At 67.2% G+C, this 22,883-nt stretch overlaps 1 protein-coding gene across 1 annotated transcript in view; it reads left to right on the forward strand.

Moving 5' to 3' along the window:
• DIAPH1 (diaphanous related formin 1) overlaps positions 1-22,883 on the forward strand; it is a 54,512-nt gene that overhangs the window by 13,021 nt on the left and 18,608 nt on the right. Inside the window, exons 5-20 of the mRNA XM_044442883.1 lie at positions 1,825-1,955; positions 2,119-2,205; positions 2,531-2,594; positions 3,788-3,927; positions 4,984-5,092; positions 5,368-5,478; positions 5,964-6,082; positions 6,753-6,869; positions 7,076-7,191; positions 7,634-7,698; positions 8,324-8,503; positions 10,464-11,093; positions 12,273-12,390; positions 13,569-13,574; positions 22,279-22,371; positions 22,492-22,586. Coding sequence (XP_044298818.1) covers positions 1,825-1,955; positions 2,119-2,205; positions 2,531-2,594; positions 3,788-3,927; positions 4,984-5,092; positions 5,368-5,478; positions 5,964-6,082; positions 6,753-6,869; positions 7,076-7,191; positions 7,634-7,698; positions 8,324-8,503; positions 10,464-11,093; positions 12,273-12,390; positions 13,569-13,574; positions 22,279-22,371; positions 22,492-22,586 — 2,181 coding nt within the window. The remainder of the gene's footprint in view (positions 1-1,824; positions 1,956-2,118; positions 2,206-2,530; positions 2,595-3,787; positions 3,928-4,983; positions 5,093-5,367; positions 5,479-5,963; positions 6,083-6,752; positions 6,870-7,075; positions 7,192-7,633; positions 7,699-8,323; positions 8,504-10,463; positions 11,094-12,272; positions 12,391-13,568; positions 13,575-22,278; positions 22,372-22,491; positions 22,587-22,883) is intronic.

Here is a 22,883-nt window from a genome sequence, read left to right on the forward strand (position 1 = left end):
GCTGAGGGAGCGTCTGCAGAGAAGACGGCATGCTCAGCGACCTCCTCCTGAGCACGGACGACGGCACGGGCCGGGGCTGCGGCGAGTGGCGTGGAGCTCGGGTGCCGCCCGTGGCGGTTGTCCGGGGCTGGGATCCTCCCCAGCCCCACGCCAAAGCTGGGTGCTCAGGCTCACGGCCACAGCCAGGCAGACCGGAGTCTGGGGACCGAGCCCAGGGAATCTGTCGGATTCCTAGCCACAGAGCAGCTGCCTCCACATCCCTGCCCCAAAATGGATTCCGCCCAACCAAGTTCCGGTCTCAGGGTTGTGCTGGAAATTTGTCGCCACAGCACCTAGCAGAGAATCCTGTAGAGGTAGATGATTTGTTTGTTTATTTGAAGTTTTTATATGTCATTGAGACCCACAGTCTCTGGATGGCTTACAAAAACACAACAACACACCAACAAACAACACACTGCATCCGACCATTAGTGATAAAATCAAAGATAAAACCATTTATTTATTTATTTATTTAGTCAGTCAGTCAGTCAGTCAGTCAGTCAGTCAACTTCTATGCCGTCCCATTTGCCGACGCCTTGGGGCGGCTTACAACAATAAATAAGTACATATGATCATATAAAAACAGTATAATTGGAAACGCCCTGGCCAAAGATATAACATCAATAAACAAGCTAACAATTAAAATTCCGTTTAAATAAAAAGGTCTTGGCCTGGCGCCGAAAAACATATAATGAAGGCGCCAGGCAGACCTCTCTGGGGAGCACAGTCCATAGTCGGGGCGCCACCGCAGAGAAAGCCCTCCTCCGGGTGCTCACCTTCCCAATGTCCTTCACGGAGGGTTCCCGGAGAAGGGCCTCTCCTGCTGATCTCAAGGGGCAGGAATTAGATATTAAAATGTTTGGAAAATTAAAAGGTTTTTGCCTGATGCTGAAAAGAATAAAGAAACGGCACCAGGCAAACCTCCCCGGGGAGCGTGTTCCACAGTTGGGGTGCCACCCCCGAGAAGGCCCTTCTCCAGGTAGCCACCCTCCTGATTTCCTTCAAAGGAGGCTCCCAGAGAAGGGCCTCTGCCTCTGATCTCGAGGGGCAGGCAGGCAGGCAGGCACGTGGGGAAGGTATCCAGATTCTCTAACCATCCCTCCTGTGTGTCTTTGGGGCTTCCCTAAGCACGGCGAGAGTGGCATTTTTTGCCCACTCAGAATTCCTGCTTAGGAGGCAAACTGGTGGCTCGGACTGTGACACGGGAGGTCTGCGAACGGTGGCTAGTTCCCCGTGGCCAGAAGGCTCTCCCAGTGGCCACACGCAAACGAAGGCTTGCCGGCGCTGCTGCCATCCTGGCATGGCTGTACTGTCAGACCATAGTTTGGCACGAAGCTTTTATCCGATCCTCCCACATAAAACAGCCTGAGCACGTGGCGTTAGATTTGCCCAAGCTTCCCGGGAGGGTCCCAGCTGCGGCAGCGCGAAGCCCTGATTCACGCGCAGGTGTGTCCCTCTATTTTGGTGTACTGGGAAATCGCCTTCGCAGTGTAGTGGATGATCACATTGAGTGGGGGGGAGTCTTCCTCATGCGGACAGGCGGCAGTGCAACCCGGGACCGGAACCATCCGGGTGAGCAGCCGGCTTTCCAAGGCAGCAATGCTGTCGCTCGGGCCTTCCGCCCGCTTTGGGCGCGTAGTCGAGCGGGTAACCAGCGGAGTGCATGGCTCTGAAGACGGTTCGGCGCAAGGCCTGCGTGGGGCTTGCTCGAAAACCGCGGCCCCGTGCGGCCTGCTCGGCTTCGGGCTGCGGCTGACTGGCCCGGCCGGCCCTCTCCCCACGCAGGGCATGAGCCAGAAGGAGAGCTCCAAGTCGGCCGTGATGAACATCCAGGAGCTGAAGTCGGGCCTCCGGGACGCCCAGCTGCTGGCCTGCCTGGAGTCCCTGCGCGTGTCCCTCAACAACAACCCCGTCAGGTGGGCGTCTGGCGGGGCCGGCGGCCCTCCTGGGTGCGCGCGGGGCGGCTGGCACCGGGCGAGGCAGCGGGGGGCGTGGGGAGCGGAAGGCGGGGTGCTGGGGGACGCGGGGCCCCCCTGCACCTGCCGCGCTGGTTTCGGTCTCACTGTGGGATCTTTCCAGCTGGGTGCAGACATTCGGAGCCGAGGGTCTCAACTGCCTCCTGGACATCCTGAAAGGTCTGCACGACGAGAAGGACGAGGCCTCCGGGTAAGGCGCTCTCCGAGGAAGGCTGCTCGTGCGCCCCGCAGGCTCGCGGAGAGGGACGGAGAGCCGCACGGTGCCGCAAGAGGCCGAGCAGCGCATTGCGCTTGGCTCCCGGGCGGGGCGGGGACGATGGGATCGGGCGCACCACGGGTGCACACGGGGGGACGGGGAAGATGGCCCATGGTCGGGCTCGGAGCCTCCTCCCCCCGAGGGTCGGCGGAGGGCCGGAGCGCCTGGGTGCAGCACCTCGTGCCGCTGTGTGGCTTGTGGGACACCGGGAAGGGTGCGCGACAGGCCTGCCACCGGGTTGCTTCCCACTTTTCCCCAGGCCGTACGACATCCGGATCAAGCACGAAATTATCCGGTGCTTAAAGGCTTTCATGAACAACAAGGTGAGCGTCCCCTTCGTCACGGGTGCGCGTGTGGACGGCTGGTTCCTGCGTCTGTGGAACTGATAGGTGCCCCGAGGTGGGAAGTGAGGCAACTTCTGGGTGTGGCCGAGCCCCACGTAAGGACGGGCTGAAGGGGCAGTCTCTGCCCCCCCCCTCTGAAACCAGACACAAGCGGGTAGGCGATGGGCAGAGCACGAGGGGAGCTCGTGGGGGCAGTCACGGGGGCGATGGTGGGGGAGCTTCTTTGTGTCGTGCGCACCAGTCAGCGTGGCTCAAGGGTTGTTCGGGGCGGCAAGAAAGGATGGGTGGCGCGAGGCCACAGAAGGAGGGGTTCTTGGCCCGGAACACACCAGCGTCCAGAAAGCAGAGGCTGGGCGGGCGAGCCGAGAGCAGCGCAGCGCCGAGGGCGGCCAGGGCACGGGCGGAGGGCGAGAGCCCCTTCCTCCGGGATGGACCAGGGAGGAGGCAGCCGGGGAGGGGCAGAGGAAAGGCGGCGGCGGGCCTGGACGAGGGGCAGTGGGAATGAGCGGGAGGCAGAACTGGCGATAAACAGGAGAACGGCTCAGGGCAGGAGCAGCTTAGGCAGCCATCTGGAGAGACCCTAAGAGGGCAGCTTGACCCCGCGGGGACCTTTGGGCTCCAGCGCAGGACTTTTATTTATTTTATTTATTAAAACATTAAGACTTCTGAGTGGCGGGATGCCAGTGCTGGGGCCGAGCGCAGGGCCGGAGAATAGTTGTTTCTCCCGAGAAACACGCGTCCCGGCATCAGGATGAGGCCGAGCGATGTCGGGGAGCCCGGTGCCCTCCCGCCTCGCCTCTCCACGCCCTTCTCAGCGGTGCTGGGCAGCGCGGGCGCTCCTCCTCACCGAAGCGTGGCCAGGCCCCCGCGGCAGCATCCCCGCTGGGTGTCTCGCCCGGGGGAAGCGGCCCGATCCGTGCTGGCAAGCACGGCCGCGTCCACCGCAGCCCCCGCTCCTGCCCGGCCGCCCGACCTGCAGCACGAGCGCCGGGTCCGGGCTGGCCTCTCCCGGAGTGCGGCCCTTCCAGACGGATCCCTGCAGCCGGAGGTCCGAGGGGAGGAGAGGCAGGGCCACGGGTCGCTGCCCGCCCCCTCGCTCTGCTCCCCCGCCCGCCGCCTTGCGGCTGCTCCAGCAGGTGGAGGCCCCCAGCGCTGCCCTCGTCTCGTTCCAGTTCGGCATCAAGACCATGCTCGAGACGGAGGAGGGGGTCCTGCTGCTGGCGCGGGCCGTGGACCCCAGGGTCCCCTCCATGATGATCGACGCCATCAAGCTCCTCTCCGCCCTCTGCATCCTGCCGCAGCCCGTGGACATGTAAGTGGCCATCCCACAGCCCGCGGGCACTCGGGGCCTTCCCGGCACGTGCCTGGGCTGCACGCCGGCCCTGCCTGGCTTCGGGGCCACCCGGGCGGAAGGGAGCGCGTGCGGGGTGCCTGCGGTCGGGCAGCCCCCTTTGCTGTGGGTCCCGGGCTGCTCCGGAGGGCCTGTGCCCCCTGGGGGGCTCTCCAGGACACCCGGGGTGGCTGGAGGAAGGGGGCGAGTGTCCCCCAGGAGCTCCCTTCGGCTCACAATCGGAGCCGCACCAGCACCGCTGTCCGTTTTCACACCGCCACTCCACAAAACGCCCTGCGCCGCTTTTCATGGCAGGCCTTTTCTGACCCAGCAGCGAGAATGCAAGAGAAGCACATCCAGGGTTGCTCTGCTGGAAGCTGGCGGGGACGCGGGGAGGCAGAGAGACCCCAAAATTGCCGCAGCTCATGGGACGGCAGGTGCTTTCGAAGGATCAGGCCCAGGTCCTGTGTGCTGCGTAGCCGAAAGCGGTTTGCAGTCCAGCCTGCTGCACTGGGGAGGGGAGTCATTTAGGGTTGCCTTGAGCAAGCAGGAGGTGTCTTTCTGTGAAGAAAGGAGCCCAAAAAGCGAGCAGGGCTGCCCTAGCAGGCGGGGCATGAGCCGCCAAGCCTTTGGGCGTCCCAGGCCTTGCCCACCCGCGCGACCCCTCAGGTGCCCAGGTGCGGCCGGGGAGGGTGCTGCAGGCGCAGGAACACAGGTGCCCGCAGGTGGGGAGGGACCGCTTGACAGCCCTTGCAAGGGTTCGGGATACTGTCTTTAAAGTCCTGCTGGCCAACGGAACAAAGGTAACTGGTCAAGTTTACTTCCATCTTACTTCTTCACTGGATCCTTTTAGCTTTTCTGCCAGTTTTCCGTCTCTTCTGTAAGCATGAGAGCGAGAAGCAAGGTGGGAATCCAGGAGCCATAGCAAGGGGTTCGTGCTCCTTCGAGGAAGCCGGTGGGCTCAATCGCTGCATCGGGCGAGGGAGCACGCCCTGCCGGGGAGGGGGGCACCAACGCGCTCGCCTTGCTCTCCCGCAGGCACGAGCAGGTGCTGGGCGCCCTGACGGAACGGGCAGAGATGGACGACGTGGAGAGGTTCAAGCCCCTCCTGGACGGCCTGAGGGACGGCACCTCCGTGGCATTGAAGGTAGCAAGCGGGACCGGAAACGGCCTGGCACAGCCTCCCCTCCCCTCCCCTCCTCCCAGCTGCCAGCGGGGCCGCTTGACCTCATGGCCAGTGGCCGTCGGCCCTCACTTGCCGGTGGAAGAGCGAAGCCGGCGGCTTGGGCTGCTGGGCCACTTTCTGGAGCAGAGCTGGAAGAGCACTTCTCTTTGGCGTTGCCCGGCGGGCGCCCGGCAGTGTCTTTCCCGGGGCGAGGGACCGGCCTGGCATGCCTGACGCGGATCTGCCGGCCCTTGCAGGTCGCCTGCCTGCAGCTGATCAACGCCCTGATCATTCCGGCGGACGAGCTCGACTTCCGGGTGCACATCCGCAGCGAGCTGATGCGCTCCGGCCTCAGCGAGATCCTCAAGGTGAGGCAGGGGAAATCGGCCGCCCGGGGCCCCGCGGAGCGCGCGGGCTGCCCGGGGCCGTGGCGGGCAGTCCGGGGGTTTCTGCTGAGCTGGGGGCGCTGCCAGGAGTCCCCCTCCTCAAGTGCGCCCCAGGCGGGCGGGACCCGTGGAGGGGACGGAGCTGGCATGGCTGCCAGGCCCCTTCCATGGGTCCTCCAGGCCCCTGCAGGTGCGTGGAAGGGGCGCCCCTTGTGCGGTGGGAGGAGCACGAGCCGGGAAGCGGGCTGGGGATGCCGCGCCCTGCTTTGCGGGGCCTGGGATTCTCAGTGCCCTGCTGCACCCTCAGGGTCGGGTCAGGTCGGGTCGGGCTTGGACAGTCCAGCCCTCCCCCCGGGTGAGGCCAGAGCGCGTGCGCACCTGGGGCAGGAGAGCCAAGGGCTCCTCGGTGGGCGGGAGCAGGAGTGCGCCCTGAGGATCCCCCGCTGACGCGACCGGGTCTCCCGCAGGACCTGCACGCCCAAGACAACGAGGAGCTGAAGGTGCAGCTGCAGGCCTTCGAGGAGTATGGCGAGGAGGACTCCACGGAGCTCCGGGCCCGCCTGGAGGACGTCCGCGTGGAGATGGAATATCCTTCCTTTGCCTGGGTCTCGCCTGGCCTGGCCTGGCCCGGGGAGGGCCCTGCAGCTGACTCGGTTCTCGGGGACCCATGGGCCGAAGTGGGCCAGGCAGAGGCATGGGCGCTGCCTCCCCTGGCGTGTTTGAGTGAGAGAGAGAGAGAAGCAAGGCGCTTAGGCAGAGGAGCTGTCGCACCCTGGCACGGGTGCGAGATGAGCCGGCCAGCTGCCACGAACAGCCCTGTGGGGCTGGCCTGCGGGACGGGGGGCCCTGGAAGGGCAGGGAGCACCATGCGAACGAGGCCAGGCCTGGGCACCAGGCAGAGGCTCGGCGGGGCGGATGGGCCACGGGCCGCGTGGTGAGGGAGCGGCTTTCCTGAGTGCGTGCGCGGGTGGCCCGGGTGGGCGCGTCTGTCCGCAGAGGGCCGGCCAGGGACGGGAAGGGAGCCCGCCTCGGTTGCGCTGCCGCAGCAGCCTCTCCGTGGGGGCCGGGGAGCGACCCCGAAGCAGGACTCGTGCGGCGTGTGCCGCGTCTTGCGCTCGGCAGCCTCCGGAGCAGCGAGCGGGGCGCGCGGCTCAGCCTCCGCCTGGGCATCCCAGCTCTCTGCCAGGCTGGGGGAGGTTCCCCGGGGGTCCTTGCCCGCTCCCCCACTCACTTTGCGTCCTTGACTCGCTCCGCACCGACTTCGGGGAGGTCTTCCAGGTGCTGCTCAACACTGTGAGGGACTCCCAGGCGGAGCCGCACTTCCTCTCCCTCCTGCAGCACCTGCTGCTCGTCCGCAACGACTACGAGGCCAGGTGAGGCCCCCGCCGGCGGAGTGCCCGGCCGGCATGTGGCCCCCGAGGGGTGGCCCCCCGGGTGGCCAGGGCCGCGGGCCGCCGGGAGCCGCCGCCCGCCGGCCTCAGGAGGGCCGTGTGCCCGGTCCGGGGTCCGTCTGTGGCGCTGCCCCGGCTTCTCCCCGGGCCTCCCGCAGCCCCCAGAGCTCTCCCGTCTCCTGCTCCAGGCCCCAGTACTTCAGGCTGATCGACGAGTGCGTCTCGCAGATCGTCCTGCACAAGAACGGGGCGGACCCGGACTTCCGGTGCCGGCACCTTGAGCTGAATATCGAGGGGCTCATCGGTGAGTCGGGGGCGGCTGGCCCCGCCACCGGGTGGCCGGACCCGGCACGCAAGCCCTTTTCCTCCCGGCTGCTGCGCTGCGTGTCGCCCATTCCCTGCGCTGGCAAAGAGCCAGGCGCCGGGCTGATTTCCGCACCGGGGACGGGCTGCCACAGCGCCTCTTCCCAGGGAGGTTTTGGCCACCCTGGCAGGCATTCCCCATCCGTTTCGGTGTGCAGGGACTCCGCCGTCCCCAGGGCTGCTGTGGCGGTGCCCGTGTGGAGGAGGGGGTCCCTCTTGGGGGCCGAGCGCTGAGGATCCGAGAGGCAGAGAGACCCTCAGCAGTCTCTGCTTGTGCCTCCAAGTGAGGGGGACCAGAGGTGGACGGGACGGGGCCCTCCGGAGGCGGTGGCTTCAGGGGGAGGTTTCGCGTGGCTCCTGACCGGTCTGCTGTTTTCCTCCAGATAACCTGATCGATCAAACAAAGGTGGTGAAAAGCGAAGCCAAAGCCACGGAGCTGGAGAAGAAGGTTGCGCGTTCTCGCTTGCTTTCCCCCTGCGTCTCATGTTGCTCCCTCGCTGTTCCTTTTCCTTGCTGAATCCCATTTAAGTCACGGCTGCCTGGTCTTACTTAGGCATCTTCTCTCCCTTGGCTTGGCTTTCCCCTTTTTAAAATTCTGGGCATCACAGCCATGGTGCTTCACGGGCATCTTTAAAGCAATCCCAAATACAGACGCCCACACGCCAAAGCAAGCGCAGGCGGAGCCGCCTCCTGCCCTGGAGGCTGCAGGAACGAGTGCCTCTCCAGCACAATCCCTCAGAGGACCCTCAGCCGCCCCTGGCATCCCGACCCCCAGCCTGCCTTCACGGCGGCACCGGACTGACAGTCCACATTCATCCAGCACCGCTTGCTTATTCCCCAATCTCCTTTTTGACAAGGGGCCTGGTTCTTCTTGTTGCACCGAACATTTCTCTGTCTGAACTTTTCCCTTTCCTTCCTGTCCTTGATGGGCCTAAAGTTGACGAAATCTGTTTGCCGAAGCCTCTTCCATGTTCTGAATTACGTGGTTCGGAAAGGGGCACCGGCCTCGGCCTTGGGACCAGGCAGGATGGGGCACGCTGGCCTGCTTACGGAGCGTCATCCTTTCCCCTCAGCTGGACGCCGAGTTGACCGCGCGCCACGAGCTGCAAGTGGAAATGAAGAAGAAGGAGAGCGACCTGGAGCAGCGGATCCAGGAGCTGCTTCAGGAGAAGGCGGCGCTGGAGCAGCAGCAGCAGCAGCTCAGCTCGGAGAAGCTCAGCCTGGAGGCGGCCGGCGCCCTGCTGCACGAGGAGGTGCGGTCGGGGGCCGAGCGGTGCGGGCCGAGCGCGGGCGTCACGAGCGCCGTCGGGGTCTCCGTTGGCTGCCGAGGGCGGGCGGGGGCCGCGCTTTCCACGTAGAGTCCGTGGAAACTGCCCGCGGCCGTGCGGTGGCAGGGCCTCTGCGGCGAAGGAGAGGCCCACCGCCACCGCGCCACTCCGCACACGAGCCGCCCGGGCCTTTAGACGACTGGCTTGTGAGCTGGCTCAAGTATCCCTTTCCGGCAGAAAGGTGCGGTACAATTCAAGCCACCTTTATTGGTGGGTGTTCATTAACTTATTATGTATGAAAAGCTTTTCTGTCCCATCCACCACGAGCGTCTCAGGACGGCTTACAGTAAGAAACGGGTAGAATAAAACCAAACAGCACAGCATCTGACAATCTGAAGTAATAAAGCCCCAGTTAAAATCAATTAAACACTAAAATGATGGGAAAATAAAAAGGGCTTTCTCCGGTGCCAAAAAGAATATAATGTCGGCGCCAGGCGAACCCTCCGAGGAGCGTATTCCACAGTCGGGGTGCCACCACGGGGAAGGCCCTCCTGCGCTCCCCCGCGTTGGGCTCCCGGGGCAGGGCCTCCGCCTCGGCTCTCAAGGAGCGGGGGGCACATGGGGGGACGGCGCTCCTTCAGGGATTCCCAGGCCCGAGCTGTTGAAGTCACCTTATCTGCAAGGTCCTTGAAGTGATTCTTAGTGTTTTCCCTTCCGCCAAAAATAGGAAAGTGATTTTCCGTCTGTTCCGCATGCAGTGTGGCCCCTGCTGTTGACACGGGCCATTTGGGGGAGTGTCCTTCAGCCAGAAGGGTCCCCCTCGGCGTGAGGGACACCTGGGGCTTCCTAGCGCAAGCCAAGAAACTTGTGCTTGGTGCGCGGGAGGGAGCGCTGCCGGCCTCTCCTGGCGTGGAGCTGGCCTTCCGGCAGGCGTCCAGAGCCGGGCTGGGAGCTGTGAGCAGCGAGTCCTGCAACTCGCTCGGTGGAGGAGCCTGGGCAGAGCTCCGGGCCGGAGGGGAACAGACGAAGCTGTTTTGTCGGAGCTGGTGAAAGCAGCACGTGGCGTGCTCACGGGCGCGCTTCGGGTTGCACGAGCTGGCTGCGGTGAGTGTGCGGCGGAGCCCTCGGGTCGTGGTGGCCCGGCCCCACTTCCGGCCCTGGATGTTTTCCTGGCCTGCTCCTTCCAGCATCGCCAACGTGCAGCTTGAGTCTTGGATGGGGGACGGGGTGATGGTCGCGCAGGTGCAGGAGAGCGCAAGGGGTGCTTTCCGGCGGACTCGGGGCGGGTTTTGTGCAGCGGTGTCGCGGCACTAGCGCAAACCCTCTGGCGCTCGCAGCGGCCCTCCGCGCATCGCCGCCGAGGCCTCGATCCGGCACCGCGGCTCTGCTAGTGGCAGCGGTGGCGCAGGCCGTGGCACCCCTTCCCACGATCTCACTAGTGCAGGCGCCGATGCGCACTGCACGGCCGCTGGTGCAGCCACGGGGAACCTTGGTGTGCGGTTGCATTCGATCCCCTCCTCTGCCCCGGGTGGGGAAGGTGCTTTTCTCGAAGCCCCGGCCGGGTGGAGGGGCGCTGTTCCCGGCCTTCTGCTGAGAAGAGGACCCGGAAACCCCGCCAGCAGCTCTGTGGTTTCTGACATGGCAGGCTGGGTGTGGGGGACCCCAGCAGAGCAACACCCCCCACCCCACCCCACCCCTTGCATCTGCGCACTGCTGTTCGAACGTGGACGGTCTGGATAGGGCTCTGTGTGGTTCTGGGAGCTTGGCCGTCGGGTGGGGCGTGGGGAGCGCAAGCGTGTCTGGGCCTAGACGAGCCCCCCGGGGGCACAGGGACTGCGTGCCACCCGTCTCTGCCCCCACCGTCCCACCAGCTTGCCCACGTTTGCTCACTCCCCGAATATCTGTGCGAACACCCCACCAACCCCCTTCTCTCTCGCCCACGCAGGTCACCGCACTGGCAAGAGAACTGGAGGAGGCCAAGAGGGAGCTGGCGGAGGCCACCTCTGCGCCCCCGCAGCCGCCGCCGGGTCTGCCGTCGTCCCCGCCCCCCCCGCTCCCCGGGGCTTCCCCACCAGCACCAACTCCGCTTTCCGGGGCAGTGCCCGTTCCTCCCCCACCACCACCTCTGCCCAGAATGGCGCAAGTACCTCCGCCGCCACCTCTTCCTGGAATGGCGGAAATAGCGCCTGTACCTCCACCGCCACCTCTTCCTGGAATGGCGGAAATAGCGCCTGTACCTCCACCGCCACCTCTGCCCGGAATGGCGCCTGTACCTCCGCCGCCACCTCTGCCCGGAATGGCGCCTGTACCTCCGCCGCCACCTCTTCCCGGAATGGCGCAAGTGCCTCCGCCGCCACCTCTTCCCGGAATGGCGCAAGTGCCTCCACCGCCGCCTCTTCCCGGAATGGCGCAAGTGCCTCCACCGCCGCCTCTTATGGGGCTTGGGGTGCCTCCCCCTCCCATGCCGCCGGGATTCGGGCCAGTGGCTCCTGCTGCTCCAGCGCTTCCATTTGGATTGGCTCCGAAGAAGCAGTATAAGCCGGAAGCTCCGCTGCGGAGAACGAACTGGTCCAAGGTGGCGTCCTGCTCACCAGTTCCTGGATGGGCCGCCCTCCTGCTGGGGGGCTCCTGCGTTTCACCCCCTCCGGAGGGCCCGCTTTGGCCCCAGCGCGTTGGCCAGCCGTGGCTGTCACCCTGCCGGAGCTCGGCTCTGCCGGAGAGCGTGGGGAGGGCTAGGGTTAGGGAACCGTGGAACCCCACACCGCCTGGGGGAGGGCCGCTCCGTCCTGGGCAAGCCTGCCCTCTTGCGCGGAGGCCCGGCTTCCCCACTGGCTTCCGAAGGCGGGCGGCTCAGCATTGCAGGCCAGCTGGGCCTTCGACCCCCTTCTCTGGGCGGTGGCCCAAGGAAGGGCACGTGAGGGCGGGGGGAAGGCCTCCCTTCCGGGGCCCCGGGCAGCGCAGGAGCAGCAAGGCCCCGAGACGTGCCGGGCAGAGCTTGCAAGCTGGAGAGCCCCTGCTGGCAGGGAGACAAGGCAGTGCCCCGGGCACTGGGTGGCTCCCCAGTGAGACCCACGCGCCCCTCCGTGGGTCAGGGCCCTTCCCTGTTGCCGCGGCACCTCCCCGGCAAGCCCCTTCCCGAACTCCGGGCCCCGAGCAGGCCGGCTTCAGTACCCGTGTCTCACGGGCCGCTCCGGCTTCGGATGAGCCGCTCTCGCCAGCCATGCCAAACAAGGTTGCCCGGAGCACCTCGGCCAGGGGTTGGGCCTCTCGGGCGGGGGGTGCGCTCGGCACCCCCCGCACGGGCCCTGTGCCCTCGGGGGGGGGGGGCTCTGTGCCCCAGGCAAGCCGCCCTGGGGGATGGCGCCTGCCCCTTCCCGGCTGCGCCTGGCCGGTAGCCCCGGCGTGGCGCGCAAGTAGCCCGCAGAGGCAGAGCGCCTGCCGGTGCCTTCTAGCCCCCCAGCTTCAGCTGGCCCTTCCTCGGCCTGGGGGTGGCCTCCGCCCCACGAACGCCAGCGTCAGGCTGCTGGGCTTTCTGGTGCAGCCGCTGCCCTTGCTCTCAGGAGACAGGTGCACGGCGCGAGCGAGGCCCTGCGGGTGTCGGGGCCAGGTGGCCCACGCAGGGTGGAGAAACGGAGCGGGTCAGTGGCCTCCCGGGCCACCCAGCCTGACCCCGGCTGCGCTCTTGCCATGCCTGCCGCCTGCCTGCCCAGCCGGGGGGCTGCGACCAACTGCCCGCCTCTCCCGCTCCCCACAGATCACCGTGCAGGAGCTCTCCAAGGACTGCTTCTGGACCCAGGCGAATGAGGACCGCTTCGAGAGCGACGAGCTCTTCGCCAAGCTGACGCTCAGCTTCTCGACGGCGCAGCCCAAGTGTGAGTGCGCCCCTGGAAGGCGGGCCAGGCGAGGGGCGGGGGTCCACAAGGAGCAGGCGGCAAGGGGGCACTGCCCGAAGGGGGTCCGCCCTGCCACCCGCTTCTGGCTGGTCTCCTGAGCAGCCAAGATGCTAAAAGGGAATCCGTAATTCTGACGGACACATAGAAGCAGGGTGAGTCAGAAGGGGCCTCCCGAGCCATCTAGTCTGACCCCCGGCTCCACTCACGACGTGCCCGCCATGTGTCTGTCCAGCCTGTCCTTGAACACCCACACCAGTGGGGCCTCCACCGCCTCCCGTGGCACGGAGCCAAGGCTTCTGGCCGCTCCGGGGCATCTGCGGTTGGCGTGGGAAGCACAGCGCTGAGCTGCTTCTCTGGGCTCTCCCTGGAAGAGGCGTGGCTGGGAGTGAGCAGGCCGAAGGACGGCCACTTTGCCGCCGCCTCTCCCTTGCGGACTGGGCCGGCCCTGTTATTGGGCGGGCCACGTGGCTCCAGAGCCCCCTCCGGGAGGCAGCCGTTCCGGCTCTGCGACTGCTGCTTAGGGCCGTGGCTGTACAGCTGCCTCCAGAGCCGCGTCTTGCCGAGGAATCGGGAGAGGTCACAGCTGGGCAGGTGAAGCAGCTGCTCCCTCCTCCTCCGGCTGGAGGACCCCAAGCCCCGCGGGGAGAGCGCAGCTGGCCTCCACCCCCCTGGCCCTCCTGGCCCCGCAGGCACCTCCTCGGGCGGCCCCCTTTTGCCCTGCGCTGGAAAACCCCAAACGCTCCCGCCGCCTCCCGACGTCTTCCCATTCCAGATCTGCGATCCCTTTTTGCAGCGGGGGTAGCAGAACCGCAGGCGATACTCCAAACGCTGCGGCGCATTATGGCTGCCTGCGGACGCCGTGCCGATGCTCTATTTCCAGCCGTCCCCCGACGCCCTTCGAGGCCACGACTGGCCCAGAGACCCGCCTGCCGCTTCGGCGTTGGAGCAGCGGCCACGGGGGCTTTCTCGGGGGCGTCCGGGCTCCATTTTCGGCAGACAGGCAGAAGAGGGCGGGAACTGGGGGCGCGTGGGCCGGGCGGGGCCAGGGTGACACGGTTTGTTGTGCTGTGCCGCACTCATTCTGACATGTGCTCTCCCCCTTTCTCAATTCGCTGCCCACGCCGGACCGGGATGCCTCCGTTTGCTCCTTCCTGCAGCCAAGGGTGAGTCCCCTCGTTGCTGAGGGCCTCGTGCTTCCACGGGGCAGTGCGGGGCGCGAATCACACAGGTGCAGCTCACAGAGCTGTCTGCCCTCCCTCCCTGGCATCGTTTTGGAGCGATGGGCCACCTTTTCTGCGTTCTGGCCCGAGCGCTGCTGTCGTGGGCATAGGAAATACCTGTGCCGAGCGTCATGCCACCCTCCTTTCGGATGCTGTAGGTGAGCCGTCTGACGGGACGGGCCCCTCTCGTCCTGTGAGGCGGTATCCCTGCTCTAGAAACACCGCTGTGTCCCAGTGACCAGCGTACGTGTCCTCGGCATCTCGCGCGCCCTTCCACGGTTTCTGGCCCAGCGTGCAGGCACCATCTGGGAGAGACGGAAGTGCACTGAGGGCGCCTTCTGCGCCCCAAAATATCCGCACTGCTTTCCCAAGGGGGCACCCAGTCCCAGAGTACGGAGGAGGCCCATGTGCCCGGCTGCCCACACCGCGGGGTGCAAACTGTTCCAGTTCAGCCGAACAGGTGGGTGGCTGGATCCTCACCTTGAGGGAATCTGCAGGCCTGCTTTTGGAGGCGTGATGCAGACGGCTTTGCCCCGCGAGCAGAAGCCGGAGGGGCCTGCCGCACACTCGGCTTGCTGTCACCGCTTCCCGGATGCGCTCCGAGAAGTACGGACCGCCGGCCCGTCCTCGGCGTCTTCCCGCCTGCCTCTGGCCCCGGGGGCTGCAGGTGCCGGTGGGACTGGGGGCATCTGCAGTGCAGGCGAGCTTCAGGATTGTTGCCCCGCGCCAAAGCAGCCCCAGTGTGGCGTGTGCAGCGGCACCCGGTCTCTCCCGATTCTCTCTGACGGGCTCCCATTCCGCTCTGAAGGGGCCCCCGCCCTGCCCCTGGGCCGCTCTCTGAACCCGCCTGCGCCCCGCTCGGCTTTGCAGCGCTCTGGAGCATCGGCGCAAGACCCCCGCATGGGCACGGAGTCCGCGGAGGGAGGGCCCTGCCACGGCATCGATGTGCGAACGCTGGTGCGCTCGACCGGGGCAGGTTGCCGGGGCAGGGGTGGCGGGCTCGCCCAAAGCCTCGCCGCAGAGTCTGCCCGGGCCTTCGCTTGCCTCCCACCTGCCCAGCTGCCCGATTCGAAGTGGTCCTTCGGAGCGATCGGGACGTGAGTGCCGCCGGCCTGTGGTGACACCCGTCCCGTTTCCTCCCTGCTGGGGGTGGCAGGGAGGAAACCGACCCAGCTCCGTGTGCCTCGTTCTGAGCCCGGTTCTTCCCCGTGTCCAAAGCCACGTGGACTCTTGGCAGCTCCACTGCCTGCTTTTCTTGTCTCTCCTGCTATGTTCTCCTAACGGTCGAAACAGGCAGGCAGTACCGGGGGGGGGGGGGGCGCAGGGCAGCCCTGCCCACCGTCCCCCCGGAATGCCAGTGAGGGAACTGGACTTCGCCCGTACGTATTTTGCTAATTTATATTCCTGAAAATGCGCAGCTTCTCTCCCGGGACACCAGTCCCTGGAAGATGCACATTTTCACACTTTAGCCTAGGGGAGACACGTGCAGCTTTGCTCCAGTTTTTCCCCCACCGTGTCTTTGTGTAAACATTTGTGGGGGAAAATGACCCACAAGTTCATGCAAAATGCACAGCTCGGGGGAAGCAAGTTATCTGCAGAATCTGAGAAGCGTTGGCTCAGTTGTTGGGGGGCGATGCCTCGAGGGGCCGCCCTGCTGTGGGGGCACACTGCCCCTGCAGGCCCCCCGGGGTGCGGGACCCAGTCCCCAGCGGTCCTTCCACAGGAGAGGAATGTTTCCTCTTGGCCAGGGAAAGCGCGGTGGGAGGCTGCCCTCCTGTGGGCAAGCGGCGCATTGCATTGGCAGTACTGGCAGCGCAGATTCCAGCGCCTGGGAATGGCCCACGTCGCGCAGCGGAGCCCCTGGAGCAGGCCGGGTGGGGCACAATCGTCCCCGAGGGTGCCGTGGGGCCGGGCCGGCGGCCCTCGGCACGGAGGAGCCCGCACTTGTAAGCCTTGAACTGCACCCACCGCAGGGTCCTCAGGCTCTTTAACCGGGGGGCCAGTCGAAAGGTGCCGGGGCCGGGCGCGGGCCAGAAAGGGGGTGCTGGCGGTGAGGGCACGGGCCGGCGGGCCAGGCCGCGGCGTGCTTGCTTGGGGGTCGTTTTCTCTGAGGGAGCAAAGTGTGGCCTCCCCGCGCGCGGGTGCGCGTGCTGGGTCCAAAGGGCATGGCGGGCCAGATCTGGCCCCCGGACCGTGGCGTGAGGACCCCTGCTCCGAAGGGAGGCCTGGCTCTAGGACGGGCTTCGGTGCGTCCAGCCGCGGGGATCACAAGCAGCTCCATTTCGCCACCGAGGGCAGGACTCCTGCTTCTGGGAAATTTCTGCCTGCCCGAGGGGCGCTAGTCCCACTTCTCATGCCCAGGCCTCATGACCCCCCCGCCCCCCACTTGCCTCCTTAGGCTGAGGAAAAAATGGGCCAGGTTCACACCGGGCATTGCTTCTGCGTTTCCGGACACGCCTGTGCAATCACCGCGCACGTGCCGGAGAATGTAGGAAAGGCCGGGATGGATCTGCCCAGCAGCCCATCCCGCCTGGAATGCCGGGCCCACGGGGGCAGGGCAGCTTCCGCAGGATCCCTCCGGCAGAAGGGGCAGGAGTTCCCCGGCCGGCACGCCCGTGGCCACAGAAGGCCGCCTCTCCGCCGTGGACTGGCCCGATCTGTTTGCAGCCGTCCGCGTGGGTGGCCGCCCTGCGTCCGGGGGCAGGGGGTGCTGCAGGCCAGCTCTGCTGTGCGGAGGAGCCCCCCTCGGCTCGCCCTCGAGGCATTTGGAGGGGTCCCAGTCGAGGCCACGGCACACGGGCCCGCGGTGAGGCCCGTGCTGGGGCGCAGCTCCGCACACGCGTGGCCTGCGTGCCGCCTCTGCGTGGCGCTGGGAAGCCGCCCGACGCGTGGTGCAGGAGCCGCGTGGCATCGCCGCCCCCTTCCTTGGCGAGCTTTGCCGCTCGTCCAGCTCCCTCCCGTTCGCCTTCCGCTTGCACCGCCTCGCAAGTGTGTCCAAAAGGCCGCGAGGAACAGGCTGCGGCACGTGTGGGCCGCTCGTCCCGCCATCGCCGTGGCTGCACGTGGACTCGGGTCGCAGGGGCTTCAGGTAGGGGGTGGGGGCAGGGGGTTCCACAGGGATTTAGGCTCCCCATGCGCTCTTCTCCCTCTGGAAAGTACCCGAATGGACGAAAAAAGGGGCAGAGCGGCAGCCTGCCAGAGGTGGCTCCGCTAGCCAGGTTTGGCAGCCCCCCGGCTCAGCTGCACCCCGGAGGCCCCGGCAGTCGGGGGGGCACCAGTGCCCGTCAGCGCCCCAGCGGAGGGCAGCCCGGGTCGCCCAGTGGGGCAAGGGGCTCGCCATGCTCTGGGTCGAGTGGGAGTCGCTGCCCCGGACTGGCGTGCGTGGGGGGTCCCGAGCGCTCTGCGCAGGGTCCCCCGATGGGGGGGGGTGGCCTCCCTTTCCCGGGCCCACCCCAGGCCCGGGAGGGCGCATTCCTCGGGGCGCTGCGGGGGCATGGGCGAGTTGTCGGCTCGCCTGCAGTGCGCTTTTCATGCGCCAGGTGAGCGCAGTTGAGCCGCCCTGGCTCGCTTCCCGGCCCGTGACGTCAGGGCCGCCCGATTGGCGGGCCGAGTCGGCTGACATTGTGTCATCCGGGCGGTGGCCGCTTCCTCCCCGCCCGCCCCCTCCTCCCCCTCCTCCCCCCTCCGCCCCTCCCGCTGGCCTCCTTTTCTCGGGAACAAAGGAAGGGGAGGGGAGGCGGGCGGCTCTGGCAGGCCATCCGGCTGGCCGGCATCTGTCGCTCCTTCTCCCCCCTCCCTCCCCCGGCAGCCGGGGCGCATGAATGGGGGCTTTGTGCCTCCTTTCGGGGATTCCTCGGCTGCTTTCGTGTGTGTGTGTGTGTGTGTGTGAGTGTGCACACCAGCTTGTGCATGAGAGAGGCCGGGAGGCAGGCGTGCCCTGGACTGCCACGCTCAGGGAGGCTTCCCCCTGCCCTGAGCACTGCTCCCTGCCCCTGGCATCCCCACGGAGGCTGCTGAGCCCCCCTGCCGGGCAGGTGTGTAAGGCCCCCTCCTGAGCAGCCCACCTGGCCAGCCCGTTGTCCCCCACGTCTCTCTGCCCTTCCGCCCTGCTCTCCCCAGCGCCCGCCGCTGGGACCTGCCCGGCCTCTGCTCCCCGAATGCCGCAGGGCCGGGGGGCTCTTGGGCCGGCAGCGCCGCCTGGGGACCAGCCCCGGCCTGTCAGCCCTCATTCCCAGCACCCCTGTGCTGAGGCATGTGCTGGGTGGTTCTGCTGGCCCTGGGCGCTTGCGCAGGGCCCCTGGTGCCCCCCTCGCTGTGGCAGTTGGGCCTCTGGGCAAAGCACCTCCGGCTTCTCCGTGGGCCCCAGCACCCCAGGCCGCTTTGCGCCCGAGCGTGGGCCAGCGTCTGTCTTGCTCCGACCGGCGATCTGCAGCGTGAGATGCAGCTCGGGGTCAGGCATCCACCAGATGCGGCTCAGATTTTGGAATCCAGATCCCATCATCCTGGCCAGCTGGGCAGCAGTGAGTGGCTGGGGGGCGTTTCCGGCATGAGCCACGGGTGCTGTTCAGCGCTCAGTGTGCCGCCGGCCGGATGGCTCCTCCAGAGCCAGCCGGTGCGTGTCCTGCCTGGCCAGCCCAGTGGCTGGTCGCTGGAGCAGCGCTCTGGCGCTGAGCACCCGCGTGCGGGGCCTTCCCCTGCACAAGGAAGGGCCCTCGGGGGCCAGGCGTTAGTTGAGCGCCTACCTCTTTCCAGCACAGACCAGCGCCGACTGGGCAGGGGCGGTGAGACCCTTGCACAGTGACCTGGGGTGCCTCCGCCAGGAAGCAGCGGCTCTGGGGGCATGGCCGGAGGGCTTCCTGGGTTGCGGGAGGAGCGGCTGCTCCCGGCCCAAAAGGGCCAGCCCACACCCGTGATGCCCCCCGGCCGGGGCCACGCATGGGGAAGCCCTGTGGCTCTGGCGCCGAGGGAGAGGGCACAGCAAGATGCTGCGCCCAGCCAGCCTCCTTCTCTGTATGGATGTGGCGCCTTCTCGAGGGTCCCTGGCGGGCACCCACATCACAGAGTGGGGACGGACCGTGCTCCACGTTTGCCCGGAGCGAAGCGTTGCCTGGGGGCGCCTGGAGCCAGGGCCCGATCCAGCCGGCCGCCCCAGTTTTCCTGGGAAGAGCCCCTCGTCCTGGCTGCCGGCTGCAGGGCTGGCCTTCCCAGCTGTGGTGCCGTCCAGGCAGCAGATGGCGCCCTTGCCCCATTTTCCCATTGCGGCTTTTCCTTTGCCGCATTCGGCCATTTTAGAGGCTGGTCCGCCTTCTCCGCAGGCTCCATTTTGTATCTGTGGCGCAGGAAAATAAGCGGAGCGAGGGAGGGGCCGGGGGCGGGCTGAGTCAGAGGCAGCTGTGCCTGATGGGACTTCCTGCCCCCCTCCCCACACGCACGCACCCCCCCACATCCGTCAGGCATGCAGGCTTTGTCTGGCGGAAGATGGGTGGCGCTGTGTGTGTGTGTGTGTGTGTGCGTGCACAAGTGTGGCGCTTAAGCCGTGCCGAGCCCCTTCAGCCGGGGTTCCCCAGCTGGCCATCTGGACAGCCTGCGCTCCCCCCCAGCACTCAGCCCCCCGCAGAATTCAGCCACCGCTGAGCCCACGGGAATGGCGGTGGTGCTGGCAAAGCCTTCCCTCCGGAGCACGGAGGACGCCTTGCCCCCGTGGGGGAAATTGCCCTGCAGCCCCAGTGGCGAAGCCACGGCTGTTAAAGCAAGAGGATGGACCCGCCCAATATTTAGACCTTTTCTTGTGGACTGAAGGAATAAGGGGCTGAAATTTGCCCTGTTCCCTCTCCCAGCTCAGCCTCAGTGTCCGTTTTATTTTCCACCTGCGGCCGTTCCTTCTGGGGTTTTGGCGGGTGCTGCCCCTCTGCAGAGGCCGGCCCGCAGGGCTGTGCTCTCCTTGCTCCCGAGCAGGCAGGGCCGTCCGGCCAGCCCCACGGCGGAGCCGGAAGGCGCGTCCCGGCCGCGTGTCCGAGCAGCAAGTGGCAGAAACGGGGGCTGCGCAGCCACGGCTGGAAGCCGGAGGGTTGCTGGCCGGCCGTGAGCCTGCCGTGTGGGGAGGGTGTGGGTCCTGCAAGGCATCCCTCCTTCCCAGGAGTGGCTGGCCTGGGGTGTCCCATGGCGCGGGCCCTGCCCGGGCTGCCTCCCTGCACGGCGCTCGCGGCTGCCGGACGGCTCGGGTGCAGGGCGCTTCCCCGGGCCTGTCCCTCGCCCGTGCCGAAGCCGCCGGGCCTGGCCTGGCCAGGCGTCCCTCCTCCCACGCAAAGCGCGCCCCCCCGCCATCGGCCCGCCCTCGCTTCTGCCCCTCACTTTCCTGCTGCAGGGAACCGTTTTCTGGGGAGAACTGGTTCCCCAGAGCCCGGCGCTACCCTCTGCAGCGCCGCCGTTCAGAGCCGGATCTGCCGTTGCCGTGCGAGCGAGGGGGGTCCCGCCCCGCTCACCTGGGCCACTTCCGGTGGGGGGCTTGTTCGAGGCAGTGACCCAGGGCGGTTCTCGGTCCTGCTGCACCGGGGGGCAGGGCAGTTGTGGTAGCACCCGAACCTGGCTGGCAAGTGCCATCACCTGGTGAGCCGCTGGGCAAGAGCAGCCGGCATCCTGGCCGCTCTTGCCAGGGACAGCCGCCCCACAGGTGCCCTCGCAGCACAGGGAGGGCCCTTCCTCCTCCGTGGGCGCCCCACAGGGACTGTCCCAGCCCTCCATGCATGGGCCGTGAGAGCTGGCTGCCGGCCCGTGGTTGCTGTCTGAAAATGACCCACGTTGGAGGCCAGGAGGGGGAGGCAGGTGGCCCCGCCAGGTGGTCCAAGCTGCGGGAGGACGTGGGAGGAAGGTGTGCCAGCTGGGGAGCCCTCTGCACACCAAGGCTGGCCGGCCCCTTTCTGCTTCTGCCTCGAACGGCTTCCACAGATTGCAGCGGGATCCGCTTGCAGCCAGCTCGATCTCAGAGGAATCAGGCCGTGCTGCCAGGTCCCCTTCGCCTCCCCACCCCGTTCGGGAAAGGCCGCCCCGCAAAGGTGGCTCTGCCTGCGGCTCTTACCGCCCATGCAGCCAGCTGGGCGTCGGGGCGCGCGCAGAAAACTAGGTCAGCGGCTCTCCTTGCCCGCTCCTTGCAAGCCGCTGCCCCAGAGAATGGCTTCTGAGCTGAAGGGCTTCTTTGTGCCCAGACCGGCCTGCTGGGCCGGCTTGAGAGCTCGAGCAAGGCCGGGGTGCTGCAGAAGGCCATGGCGCAGAAGGGGCCCGGCCGGAGCGGCGGCCGTCCGACAAAAGCGGCCCAGCGACCGGGGGGGGGGTGTGCCAGGCCCCACGCCCCCCTCCTGCACCGTGTCCGGCCAGACCCACCTGCCTGGGGCCCGGTGCTCGGGGCCGAGCCCCAGCCCAGAAGCCGGCCTCAGGGGGCGCCTGCTTGGCCTCTGCATTGGCGTGCCAGGAAGGGCTCCCGCAGGATCAGGAGCTGGCTGAAGCTCAGCCGCCGGCCGGCGCATCTCCGGGTCCTCCTGGCATTTCAGTGTTGCATGTATTGCAGGCCGCCTCGGGAGGCTCCAGCAATTGTTGGTGGCCTACAGATACTTGCATGAATAAATACATAGGTATCGGCTGCGGATCCCTTTGAGGGGAGGAGGCCTAGCCCCACAAGTGCTGCCAACCCGTGGGACTTGCCAAGGAGGGCAGGACCCCCGTTAAGCCCAGCTGCCTCTTGAATGCCCCCCGCGGGAGGAGGGCCGGCCACTCCTGGCTCGCTGGCTCCATTGTCCTGCTCCGACAGGCAGGAGGTCCTTCCTGATGTCCAGGCGGAACTGGGCTCCCAGCAACTTGAGCCCCTTACTCCGCACCCTGCATTCGGAGGATCGGGAAGAGACGCTGCCCTCCGCTGTGTGAGCGCTTGGCAAACAGGGCCATCCCGTCTCCCCTCAGTCTCCTCCCGTTCAGTCGCTCCCAGTCCCTGGACCACCCTTGTCCTCGGAGGGGTCTCAAGGTTGCCCAGTGCCGCGCCTGGCCCTTGCCAGGAAGTCGGCGGCTGCGGTGCCCCTGCAAGCGGGCCACCCCTCCTCTGTTCCTAGCCTGGAAAGCCCCGGCCTGTGGGGCCACCCTGGACGGCTCGCGCGGTCGGCACATTTCTCCCAGTGTGCGGTCTGCCGCCTGGCAGGGGAGCCGAGCCCGGCCCGGGGGCTGCCGGCCTGGCTGCCCTCGACTGCGGAAGGCCCTCGGCGGGTCTTGGATGGGACCTGGGGGCCCGGCGGGGCAGCCCCCTGCCCGTCTTCTCTGCTGTGGCACACAAACCCCCACAAGGGGGCGCTTTGCGAGGTGGGGTGGCTCATCCTGCCCGGAGGAGGGGCGTGTGCCCCGGCTCTCCGAGGGGCCTCCTGCGTGCCCGGTGGCCTGGTTCCCCACCGCCCGGTCCAAGCTGTGGTGGCCGGCAGGCTTCTTGTGGCAGGTGGAGAAGGGCCGGGGCCGGGCATGGACCGTCCTCCCTGCGCCTCTTGCTGCTCTCTCGGTTCTGCTCCACTTTAAAAATGGGGGGCTGGGGAGACAGGCGGGTGCACGTGGGCCGGCTTGCGGTTTGGGGTGCGGGTGCCCCTCAGAGGCTCAGACCGCATCCCTCTGCCCACAGCCCGAAAGCAGCAGGACAGTGAGGAGAAGGGCCAGTCCAAGAAGAAGGCCAAGGAGCTGCGGGTGCTGGACTCCAAGAATGCGCAGAACCTGTGTGAGTGCCGCCCGCCTCTGCGGGGCTCAGGGTGGGGAGGGGGCTGTCTGCGGGAGCCCTGGGGCACCTCCGTCCCACCTGGCGTGAGGACTCACCGGTGCGCCTCTCTGCCCGCGGCAGCCATCTTCCTGGGCTCCTTCCGTATGCCGTACGAGGAGATCAAGACCGCCATCCTGGAGGTGAACGAGGCCGTGCTGACTGAGTCCATGGTGCAGGTGAGCCCAGGCGGAGGGGCCGGCATGCCTGCTCCCAGCCGGCAACCCCCAAGGGGGCCTGATCCGTTGCCCCCCCCCCCAACCTGGCTGCCGAAGGGCGCGGCGCAAAGCTCTGCCCGGACCAGCCTGGGGCCTGATGGGGAAGGGGCAGAGCCCCCGGGCCCCACTGTCCGGACGGGGATGCGTCGAAGCCTGTTGCAAGGATCATGGCGCACTCGTTCGCCGCAGCTTCCCCCCTCCTCGGGGGAAGGGTCTGCACCCCTTCCTTTCCGCCAAGGCCGAACGCCGTTGCTTCTT

Source organism: Varanus komodoensis, unplaced genomic scaffold, assembly GCF_004798865.1.
Source record: "Varanus komodoensis strain SLA01 unplaced genomic scaffold, ASM479886v1 scaffold40, whole genome shotgun sequence".
In the NCBI taxonomy this organism is placed as follows: Eukaryota; Metazoa; Chordata; class Lepidosauria; order Squamata; family Varanidae; genus Varanus; species Varanus komodoensis.